Raw genomic sequence first — 12,246 nt, 5'->3', positions numbered from 1 at the left:
TGCACTGAGCAGGTGGGCTTTTGCTGCTCCAACACCCTTCCAATCATTCACCCCACCTGGTGTGCAGCTTGTGTTGGGGTAGATGATACTCACCCTGGGCAAGAGCAAAGTCTCTCTTCTTCTTTCAGGCAGAAATAAAGGCAGCCACCACTTCCTGAAGATATGTGCTTTTCAAATTCCAGTCTTGGTCATTGAAGTGGGTAGTGGGGCTCATATATGGTTTTGTTATGTGATTTGACCACTTTTCCGATGTAGTATTGAAGTATGACACACTTTGCAGCTCCTTTTCAACTGTCCCTCTAGACTGTGTATAGCTGGGAAACTGCTGTCTCTGAGCAATTTTTGCATCCAGGGAGTTGGTAACACAGGTCAATTACATTTATCAGCTGTTAAAATTCCTCAGTCCCAACCATGCTTACTCATGTCTTTTGCAATTTGCATTTGGCTGTCAATTGGGCTGTTCATTAATACTTTCTTTCAAAGGGCATTATCTCTCTCCATTATCTCTCCCTCTCCCTATTTAATTATGCACAGCAGCAGCTCAAACATTAGCACATTTGTTGTCACAAGCTGCTCCTCCAACGCATCTATCTGTGCTGTGTGGATCAACATAACATGATGTGGCTGTAACTTTATTCCAGCCACATGACTAGTTAGGTGCTCCATTATTCTCATTACATTGGCTGTTCATGTTGACTGTCAGAATATGGATGGGAAGAGTTCTACTGACGTAATATCAACCATTTCTCCTATTTCAATTGAGGGAAAGTTCCCAATAATCCTCTTCATTGTTTTAGTGCCTGTGTTTTTCTCTCTCGTACGTCATCGCGCTGACAACGTTATCAATTCACATAAACATGCGCAGGAACACTGAGAGGTAAACACACGGTAACGACAACGTGGACATCGTCGAGTCGAACGTTAGCGTTGTCGTTGCGTGCATTACAATGTTGTCTCTTTTGCAAAGCATGCAAACTCGGCACAGATTGGAAAATGCGTGCATGCGAATGCAGCGAAGGAGGATGGAGTTTTTGGCTTGTCTGGAAGGGAGACGAAGAAGCTACAGGTGAATCCTGACAGGCAGCACAGTGACAAAATCGGGATGCGACAGGAAGGTCGCATGAAACCTAAACGATGCGGGTTGCCTTTTTCACACTGCGGCTGAGCCGCTAAACACCCGGGTCGCTTGGTGAGTTGGTTGATGCGGGTTGAAATGCAGAGTCGACCCCTTCAGAGTGCCAAAAAACCTGTGTTGACCCACGTTTTTGGTGCAGTGTGAAAGGGGCTTAATTCATTGACAGAATTACTGCATTTTGCCTGTAAATTTGTGAACAGATCCAGGGGATTGGGCAACAAAACTGCATGGCAATATATGAATTGAGCATTTTTATCGTTGTTGTTATTGTCATAGGCAAATTGAGGCAGTGCCCCTTCACAAAAAAAGAAAGGTTTGAATTAGAAGTATCTGCTTCATATGCAAGTCATAGCAAGCAATAATGGTATTAAGATGTGGAGTCCATACGTGGAGTATTTTCTGAGCAGTCAGCTGTTTGATGCTGTGGAATGCAGCAAAGAGAGCGGGATATTTATCTGTTTGTTATTTAAATGATGGACAATGAGCGTATTGTGTGATGTGTTTAACCCATAAATATTCCAATGTAAAATGTTTTGGATTCATTTCAAAATTAAAGAGTTACAACTGTCCCTGGTTTCCATGACTCAACACTTACACTGGTGACACAAGTTTTAACTACACCCTGTAATTGACATATCATGAACGTGAAACTGAAAATTGACACCGACATGTTTGCACAATAGCTGAATTCAAATGGGAGATCAAAGTCTACACTTTCATCAAGAACTTGGTCAATATTTTTTAAAAGGACAGATTCTATTTATAGTAATGAGGTCAGAAGTTGTGTTAATTTACTGGCCTATGTGAAAAAGTTCCTAACTGAAAGCTTGCCAAACAATCTTTGCTCTCAGTTGCATGAGCATATCCATCTCTGTCTGACTGAAAAGGAAATTGCAGATAGTTATGCATTGTTGACACTCATCAGTTTATTGGGTATTCAACGCCATATCCATCCATCCATCGATGGATGCACACACGCGCAAACACACACATACACACACACACACACATAGGCACACAGAGTGGTTGTACTTGGAAAGGAGAGGACTCAGAGGTAATCTAAATGGATTTGAAGAATCTGAATAAAAGGATCTGGATGGGGAATAAGAGAGCGAGGGGGGGGCATTACAAAGGATTCTCTGCATGAATGAAGAATACAGAATGAAAATTGATAGAGCCATGATTGAGAACCAGAGGAAGTGGAGTCTTTGATGTTGGCAATGAAGTGGTTCCTGCTGTGTTTCATTCATCAGCAACCTCAGGCAGCTTATCAATGATCTCTCAGAACTCTTACACGTAGCATCTTTTTGGTTTTTACCAGTTTAGCTCGAATATAAATATAAGTTAAAGCTTCACAGCTAGCAATTGAGAAAGATTTTGTCTTAACGTGAAGCACAAAGGTTAAATTATAAATATAACATGATGAATCTCATGATGCCTCCAAGCTAGCGACTTGATAAACACCTGCTTGATAGAGCCATTTAATCACGGACGGGTGGCAGAGAATCCATTCGACCTGCATGGGTGATTTGGTGGTTTGGTTTTATTTTTGGTCTAACATAAATTTGATACGATTTTAACTCACAGGTCAGAAAGATAATGTACAACCCAAAATAACCTGCAAGAGAAGTGAATGTTAAAACAACACTAATGGCTGCATTGACAAGAAATTGTTGATTGCGACAATGTACTCAGATGTGAAGAATGCAGGTTTAAAGCCTGGCTGAAGTCCAGCATTAATGTTTCATTTCCACAACACACAGATGTTTAGTGTCTGTAATTTCATTTTATACATGGCATGTATCCCTACAAGCTGACAGAATGTCTGCTGATTAGTGTAGAGCAAGAGAATAATGTTCTTATTTTTGTGTTTTGGGACACTTCATTGTGTGGAATATGGCCATGTGGGATACTGCAGAGACAGCAATAGCCTGCTAGTGCACTCATTACAAGTTAGCTTCTCCTTGCTAGCACAAAGTCCACAGTCTGCTGCAAAAGTCCCTTTTTTGATGCACTAACCTACCTAAAGGTTATGAATGTGAAAAACGTCCCATTGCCGTTTCACTCTGCATGTAGTTTCTTTTCTTCTCAGTTGTTACTCTGAAGTCATTCTTAATATCGGTGATATCAATGACCTCTTGCGCTTTATGGATGGAGGCATTGTTAGCCTCTGTTATCTTTTTTATAAGGTGTTTTTTTTTGGGTTATCATCACATTGAGATTACAAATCTCCTACATGGACTGCAGAACACTCAGAGTTCTCTGAACGATGATCAGATTAGCATCTAAGGACACCATTGACCCATGTTCTTTTGGCAAGGACATTGGGGAATGCATGGAACAGGTACTCTCAATTTTTGGGTCCAAAACATTTTTTAACATGGAAGATTCAGACATTCAAACTTCTCAGATGCAGACACATAGGAAAGGGGGATTTCAATCATGTAAAAGATCCCATGCTTTGCTTTGTTTTTGTTGAGCATTACAGTTCATTATAATACAGCGTTTCGGTCCCTTAGGATCTCCTGCAGCAGTAATTCCAATGATGTTAAAAAGGTCATGCTCATCCAATAATGTATGCACAGGTGGGGAAATAAGCCCATTCTCTTATGCGAATGCCTCTCAATCATAAAACATGACAGCTTGACAGAATCTGTTAAAATCAAGTCAAGATGCAAAAAACCAAACAAAAAAAAAACAGGACCCAATGAGACACAACACATAATTATATGTATCTACAAAAAAAAAAACTACAGCAAGAACAATGAATGAAAACACATCTTAATTGTGATTTATGAATTTTGAACCTTAAGCTTCTGAAGAGCATGGCATGCCATGGGATGGGAGGTGTTTCTGCCTCTCTCTGACTGAGTTATGTTTTCAGAAACTGAGTAATGAGATATGTTTGTAATCACTAATATGTGTTTCTGTCAGGTAATCACGATCTTTCCTTCGGACGGTACTGCGGTAAGCGTGTGCATTATTTGGCAGAAGCTTTAAAGACCAGCTGTCTTGTAGCGACTGTTTCTGCCTCTTTCTGCCTTCTTAACTCTGCAAACCATCGATGGCTTCTCCCTTCCGCCTTCCTTTCTCCTGCTCAGTGTGCCACATGTTTAGTTACTCCTCTGCCTTCTTTAGTGATGCCCATAAGTGTGTTAAATGTAGTTTGTTTGTAGTGCTGGAGGCAAGGCTTAGCAAGTTTGAACTGGACCTGCGGCGGCTTGGGTCGATCCAAATAATTAGCCGCTATAGCTAGCCAGCCCCCATCAGCTGGTGCGGACTGCCCTAGCTCAGCTTCTAGTTTAAGCTCCGACTAGCTTTCCCCTGGCTGCTTCGGAGCTGCCGGGAAACCAGGGAGGCTGGGGGACTGTCCAAAGAAAGCATAGTCCTAAGCAGAAGCCTACTGTCATTATATTCCAGGAGCCAGAGCCTCCACCTATCAGGATCCCCTCCTGTGGAACAGTCTCCCAGTTTCAAGCTGGGATGCAGACACCATCTCAAAATTTAAGAGCAGACTTAAGACGTTCCTTTTTCATAAAGCTTAAAGTTAGGGCTGGTTTAGGCTGGCCCTTAGATATGCAGCTATAGGCTTAGACTGCCAGGGATCTCCCATGATGCACTGGGCTTCTCTCTGTCCTCCTATACTCACATGTGTTACTAACTGGCCTTTGCCTCCAGAGCCTTTGTGCTTCCCCACTTCTCAGATCCTTGACTGATGCTGCTGCTGGAGGAGGCTTCAGACCTGAAGAGGATCAAGTTGCCACCCTTAGCATCACCTGTTCAAGTCCCTGTCTTCCCCTTTCTCTCCCTCTTTATCTCTGTCCCTCTCTTTCCTTCTGCATAAATGTCTTCCTCCATTATCTGTCTTTGTCTCTGCCCCGCTCTCCTGCTCTCTTTCCCCCCAACCGGTCAAAGCAGAAGGCCGTCCCTATTGAGCCTGGGTCTGCTCGACGTTTCTGCCTGTTAAAAGGAAGGTTTTCGTCTCCGCTGTTGCAGGATGTGCTTGCTGATGGAGAATTGTTGGGTGTAAATTCATTGGATGAGTGTGGTACTAGACCTGCTCTACCTGTAAAGTGTCATGAGATAACTTTTGTTGTGATTTGGCGCCATACAAATAAAACCGACTTGACTATCCTGATGGAGCACTTATATTCACTTAATCTCTGTTTTACTGAAAGTTATGAATTAACAACATCATCTTAACCACAGAGATATTTTTTTTTTTGGATAAATTGCATGTGAGGTCGAACATATGATGATATCAGTTATGAAATATGTTCGAGTCTAAGTCAATGGCCTCTCCAATAGACTATAAAAGACAATAAATCCCTGGCTATTGCTGGGCCTGATAATAATAAAAGTCCATTTTTTGAAGAATATAAAATCGCTTTTGGCAGTTCAGGGTATAGGATGTACGCAACATGACAGAAAATGTGTTATTCTGCGGGATGCTGCTAGTTTAGTCGAGAATCTCATGATTCCTGCAAAAGCATCTGTCATGCATCTTCCACACATTCACAAGGATAACTCTGAACAGTAAAGTAAAGAAAGACCTTGATTTCAAATACACTGATTTGTCAGTAAAATACTCTTTGTTTTGATGAATACATTGTGGTCTGAAGAAATAAATTGTGGTGTGAAGAATAGACTTCTTGGTAGACCTCTTTTTAGGGATGAAGGTGGGAACTCTTCACCAGCAGTAAGTTGTATCTTTCATATATAAGATAGTGCCAAATGTACAAGACTCCTCAACCCACATGTCTAGGAAATTAACTCTGGCCTAAGAGTAATTAATTGTAGAATTGTAAATGTTAGTAATATATTTACATATGTGTTTTATGGCTTTGTAAATGTTAAGAAGATGATCAAAAATTCTTTAATACATTTGTATTTGTAACAGTTTAATGCACCTGGATTTTTTTTATTTATGAAATATGTTTGTGTATGTGCAGATCCACTTTATATTTGCAAAAACATTTCTGTGACTTCAATATTATGTTACTTAATGGTATTTATGGACTAAGTTGTAATCTTTTGGATTGTCAGTCTTTCCACACATTATCTTACATTTAGAATTTTAGAATACTTCATTTAACATTTGTAAGCCACTGAAAAAGACAGGCAATTGTTATATGACATAAATGTGGAATGAGAGTGAAGGTAGAAAAAGTCCAGATTGAGTTTTGCCCCCAATTTAATCAAAATAGCACACCTAGAATTCCGCTTTTTATTGTAAAGAAAAAGAGCTCAGTACACTTACCATCACTATGTTTTGTGTCCAAATAAATACATCAAGAGAGTACCTTCAACAACACCTGCTGATTATGCTCATGACACAGGAAATGCAAAAGAGAAACGTCAGGAGGGACAAGGCAGAAAGCCAATTCAAGTGTTTCAGCCGCTGATGCTGTAGTGCTGAGTATGACCCAGATAGAAAGTCAAAGACATTAACATTACTACCTATGGTCGAACGTTCCTCTGAAGAGTTGCCTGGATGCTGAGTGCAGATTGTTGTTAAGTCCAGTTGTGATTAGGCAAACCATTTTTTTAAACTAAAATATGAGTTCCTGATATGTCTAATTCGAGAACAATTCACAGTGATAAAAAGTGGAAATGCAAAAGGGGCTGCGCTTGCAAATAGCCTTAAATATACTGGAGGCTGACAGAGTTGCTGACCCGCCTCAGTGACTTTTTTGATATTTAACTGCAAATACTTCAAAATCTGATATCCAGGAAAAACACCAAAAACAACTATTTGATGGCATTTCCTTCCAGACACCTATTACAAATTGGACCTTTAAAAAAAAAATTGTTTGCAAAAATCACAGACCACTGTGACTCTGCTTTCCTGAGGTCTGCATTTGTGGCAGAATGCCACACAATTTTGAATTTTCAGAAATAAAAGAGTGTAATTTCCTAATTAATACTCCATGTGTTCAAAACTAAAATTATGTATATATACATATATATATATATACAATATATATATATATATATATATATATATATACACACACACACATATATATAAATGTGTAAAATACATGTATATGTATATATGTATAGATACTATATATAGTATACATATATACACAAACTACACAAACTACTCCATGTGTTCAAAACTAAAATTATTTATATATATATGAAAATGTGTTATATACATGTATATATGTATAGATACTATATATAGCATACATATATACACAAACACACACACACACACACACACACACACATATATATGAATATATATCAATGTGTTTTTGTAAGCAACATATAAAGTGTGTGGCTTAAACCTTTCAAGACTACATGGCCAGATAAGCTCCTTTTGTTGCCATTTCTTCCTGTACCAATGTCTGAGTTTATTTTAATTTTGTTTGCTCATTTCATGTTCGGTTTTCGTTTTACATTCAACTTAAAAAGGGCTCCTTTGAAGAGGACAAAATCTGGCGATTCATGACAGTGCTTGGTCAGGGGCACAAAAAAGAGTATTATCTTCCTTAAATTCATATGTTCACATTTCCAATGGTAGATGGATTTCCAAATTATTTATTTTGAACCGTCTTCACAGTCCGTAAATTGCAAACTGTGCAGTATTTCCAGATCTTTGATATTTCCTCAGCTTTTTGCAGACAATACAGAGAAGTACAGTACATTGCTCTAATGCAACATGTGCTATAATCTTTAATTCAAAATAACAAGTCCTTGTGGGAGTTATGTATAGGCTGTCAAATTTTCCGAAGACACTGGTGTGTGATCAGCAATTTTTTTCCGAGAGTTTTAAGTTTATAGAATGAATCAAGCTAAAGGGAATACGAGCCCACTAACCTGTGGTGTCATGCCATGACAGAGATACATAATTGGAACGTTGTCTGTTTCGGGTCCCTGGTCCAAACACAGGTCTTCTCTGAGACTATTCTTCAACTGAAAAATACAGAGATTGGAGAGGGGGAGGAGTGGGAGAAACATGAAACAAAATGTAGTTTGATCTGACAATGACTATAAGGTAGATGAATTTCAATAAACATACATGTGACTGATGATGGTAGAATACACTAGGAAATGCAAGGCAAGGAGGGCAAACTCTCTCTCATAGACGCATGTAATCCTAACGTTTCCAGTGTTTCCCATTTAACGCAATTTCAGATTGTCAGAGTTGAGCAGCCTTTGATTTTATCATAAACAATGAAAGAAAGGGACTGAGAATGTGCTCATTTTTTTCAAATCTCTTTTTGTTTAACTCTCTTTTTGACCTCTTTGTGGGTGCCAATTAATCAGCACACACTGGGTGTTTTTAGGTCTACACAGAGCTTGAAAGGAATCAAGCGTTGTTAAAAAAAAAAAAAAATATTGGGTTACTACGAAAATGTCCATAAAGAATACTTTCATGTTCAGCCAAATAACTAGATATGAGTAAAGTGAAGATAATAAATTGAAAAATCAATGCTGTCAAGAAATTTTTGCTGGGACTGAATTTAATCAAGTATTAATGATTCTTCATGTTTACAAGCCACAGACTTTAGATTGAACCTAAAGAATGAAGACTGCATCATCTGAAAATAATTCTTTGCCTTAAAATCTTAAAATTACAATAAAGCTTTTGCTTTAGTGGTGTGGTGGTTCTTGAACCTGCACAAGTTGGGTAGCAGGGGAGTTTTATGTAGCTGTCACTCCACTCGCAGCTGCACATCACTTTGGAATAATCCATTTAGAAAGAGCAGCAGCCAGGGTAAAAATTCAACCCTCGACTTCTGTATCAGTGGCACACTCATGATCACTCAGCTACTCAGACACACACACAGACATCTCTGAAAATATATTATTTAACTGAAGCTTCAGTGGTGGTCATTGCATTGTTACAGCGAGACTGACGTGTGAGGACAAGTCCAATGCCCTGCTGTGTTCAGGAAACTTGTTCGAGCTGCTTCAGAAGGCTCGGTTCAGCTCACTTCAGAGGCTCACATTCTGCACCTTTTCTTCAGCAACACAGTAAATATTTCACTGCAGCTATTTTAAGCCTGCCATTCAAGTGACCTTTAACAATTGCTGATTTGAATAGAAATGTGAAAGCCTCAGTCTCCTCTTCCTTTCTTCAAATGTGCAAGCAAAACACATTTTAAACATGGAAATGCACCCTATAAATGAAAAGGGGTTATTTCCAACATTTTACATCATTTCATGCTATTAAAAATTTGTGTGAAATTTTTGCTTATTAGTAGCAGGTGAATCCTCGAGTTATGGCCAGAATATTTGTGAGGTTCCTGAGATTCCAGGTGGTCATTTTTGCCAAGTTTGAAAAAAATAACATGGCCAGCAGCTGTCACAGGAGTGGATGTACAAAAACACTTTCTTTGTGGCGTCTGGGATGACTTACGGTGACATTAGCCATGATCCTGAACAGTCCCTGCAAAATGCTGAAGTGGAACTTCATGACAATTTATTACTACTTCATTAGAAACAGCTTTCTCCATATGATATTTCTTTGGTGTTTCCTTTGTGAGCAGTGCATTTCCCCTGCTTTGTTTTATGTTAAATAAGAAATAAAGGTATAAACAGCATCTACAGATGGTACCACATCAGAACAATTGTTGCAGTCACTCCAGCTGCCATGTCCTGTGAGAGTTGGATTTTGTCAAAGAAACTTCATATCGACATCTTTCAGATGTCACTGAGGCAATGCTTTCATCCTTCACTGTCAAATCTGAGCCCCCACACATGCTTAAAAGAGTAACAAATAACTCCATACAGCTAACAATATGGGTGTTTAATGAACGAGCACTACCATAGAGACTGTTGGCAGAGCTAGAGACTCACTTGTGAAAATGCTCTACTGTCTGCGAAGAACCCTACATTGGAATATTTGAAGAGAGTTAATTAAGCTGAGAGAATAAGACCTGTTCAACCTGCAGGAAATACATTTCAAGTGATGATTTTTTTTTTTTTTAGACTGTAAGAGTCAAGCTTGTTGAAAATAAATGACTGCAACCATACCTGCGTTCAATGTTGAAAATGAGACCACAATCGAATATCGCAAACAACAGTGAAGATGTATTATCTGAACTGGGAGCAGCTAGAGGAGAGGGACAATTCTGCTCAGCTTTTAACAGATTACTGTCATTTTTCAATTCTGCAAATTCCTAACACAGCTGGTAGCTGAAGAGGGAAAGCGCTATGTAAAAGTGAAGTAGTGTAAAAAGGTTCACCCTTTGAATACTCCGCTGCTGTAGTTTGAAATGAGCTCTTAAGGCAGAGAAGCAAATATAATATGAAGCGAATGCAATTATACTTGAGCATTAATGGAAAAGTTGAGGTTTTACCATTTGAAATACTTGGAAAATTCCATTTTAATGGAAATGTTTTGGAGGTTTTTATTTTCTCTTGGTGATTATTAAAGATGTATTAGATCACTGATGAAAAAAAGAAAAAAATCCCACAAATCCCATTTGTAAACACAACACTTGACAAGTCTAAACAGTAACAAATCTTATTAACAATATTGAAAGAGAAAATGTCTTCGGCTGTTTAAGACATTAAGAGTTGACAACTTTTATGAGCTGCAGATTTTTAGTATATTAATTATGTATTACTTGCTTTGCAAGTTATGTACATTTTTAGTACAATATTGTCATCTTCCAGCAAATGTAATACCGCCTATCCATTAAGGGTCGCGGGGGGGCCGGAGCCTGTCCTAGCTGACATTGGGCAAGAGGCAGGGTTCACCCTGGATGGGTTGCCATCTGTCACTGGGAGGAGCAATTACAGGCTCAGTATCTTGCTCAAGGATACTTTGACATGGTCACCGGAGGAAATGAGGATTGAACCAACAACCCTTTGGTTGCTAGATGGCCACGCTACCTCTGAGCCATGCCGCCCCTATCAAATGTAACAAATTTCTGTGAATGTAATCGTAATTACTTTTACAAAGAGGTAACATGTTACATTCACATTTGTGGGATCATTAGAGTTAAAGCTGAATATTTGCTGTTTGTGGTTTATCAAAGAGCAGGAGTTCACTTTGCGTTGCACCCAGTGAGATCTGAGTGTGGAATAAGGGTAGGATGTTGTGGTTTAAGACCCTGCAGGTTGCCATTGCTGGCTCTTTTAGCAAGTGATTAGAGATGTTTCATATTAAATAAACACACATTTCAGTATAGCAATATATAATTTTGCCAGGTCAGTCTGAAAATTCTGAGAATATTGGAGAAAACTGATCTCACCACTCCGTAAGCAACTGTGTCACTGTAGGATCGAAGCTCGGGGTAGATGTTGGACAGGAACCAGCTGAATGGTCGACACTGAAGTCTGGATCGCAGGGCTTTTCTCTCAGAAATGTCCCCGATATTAATTCCTGAGTTCTATTGAAGGAAAAAATACAAAGACATTCAATTTATATTTTGAGTGTTTATTTGTTAAACTACAAGCCATACCATCCAAAATATTAAGAAATCAAATCAATCAATCAGTGGGTCTGAACAGAGTTACTGTGTCTTTAGCATGACAATCTAAGACAAAGAAATAGAGCCTGAACAAGAAGAAATGAAGCGTAGCAAAGAGCAAACACTGAGAGGAGTAGTTTATTATTCAATGGAGAGACCTAAATTGATGAAATTGTAAAATTGTAGGAACAGATGATTATAAAATAACTTGTCGCAATTCCCAAGTGCGTGTATGTCATGGAGCAAAACATTAAAATTCTTAAACGCTTTTTAACCACAGACTGTATTTTAAGCATTTAACTTACAACTCATTCAAAAAAGTCATGATGCTTTAAAAGTATTAACAATGCAGCTCATGTCTGGCTGTTCTGCCAAACTGAATGTGTTGGATTTGCAGGGATTTTGTGGGATTTTGTCACACTTGAGGCAATATTTGCATCGTGCAACTTTGATAGCAAAAGGAGTTTCTTCTCCCAGGACAGAGAGAAAAACCCCTTGACAGAAAGGGGATCCAATGACAGTTAGAGCTGGTAATAAAGGGTTAGTTTTGCCGCTGATGCCTGGCTCTGCTTTCATTAACCTTTTTCTGTTTCTGAAGTGATGCAAACGAACGCACCTGACTATATTAACCAACCTCCAGGCTAATATGGCTGCACCACATTAACATGCTTA

At 38.9% G+C, this 12,246-nt stretch overlaps 1 protein-coding gene across 3 annotated transcripts in view; it reads right to left on the bottom strand.

The window, feature by feature from the left end:
- LOC147258400 (polypeptide N-acetylgalactosaminyltransferase 18-like) overlaps positions 1-12,246 on the bottom strand; it is a 196,271-nt gene that overhangs the window by 36,277 nt on the left and 147,748 nt on the right. For all 3 annotated transcript variants that reach the window (XM_086208252.1, XM_086208253.1, XM_086208254.1), the window contains 2 exons: positions 11,356-11,493; positions 7,967-8,062 (listed from right to left, as the gene is read on the bottom strand). In XM_086208252.1, coding sequence (XP_086064378.1) covers positions 7,967-8,062; positions 11,356-11,493 — 234 coding nt within the window. The remainder of the gene's footprint in view (positions 1-7,966; positions 8,063-11,355; positions 11,494-12,246) is intronic.

The sequence above is a fragment of the Aulostomus chinensis genome, chromosome 7 (genome assembly GCF_037954235.1).
Source record: "Aulostomus chinensis isolate RoL2024-O1b breed Wild chromosome 7, RoL_Achi_v1.0, whole genome shotgun sequence".
Taxonomy (NCBI): domain Eukaryota; kingdom Metazoa; phylum Chordata; class Actinopteri; order Syngnathiformes; family Aulostomidae; genus Aulostomus; species Aulostomus chinensis.
This window is presented reverse-complemented; position numbering and strand designations above follow the sequence as displayed.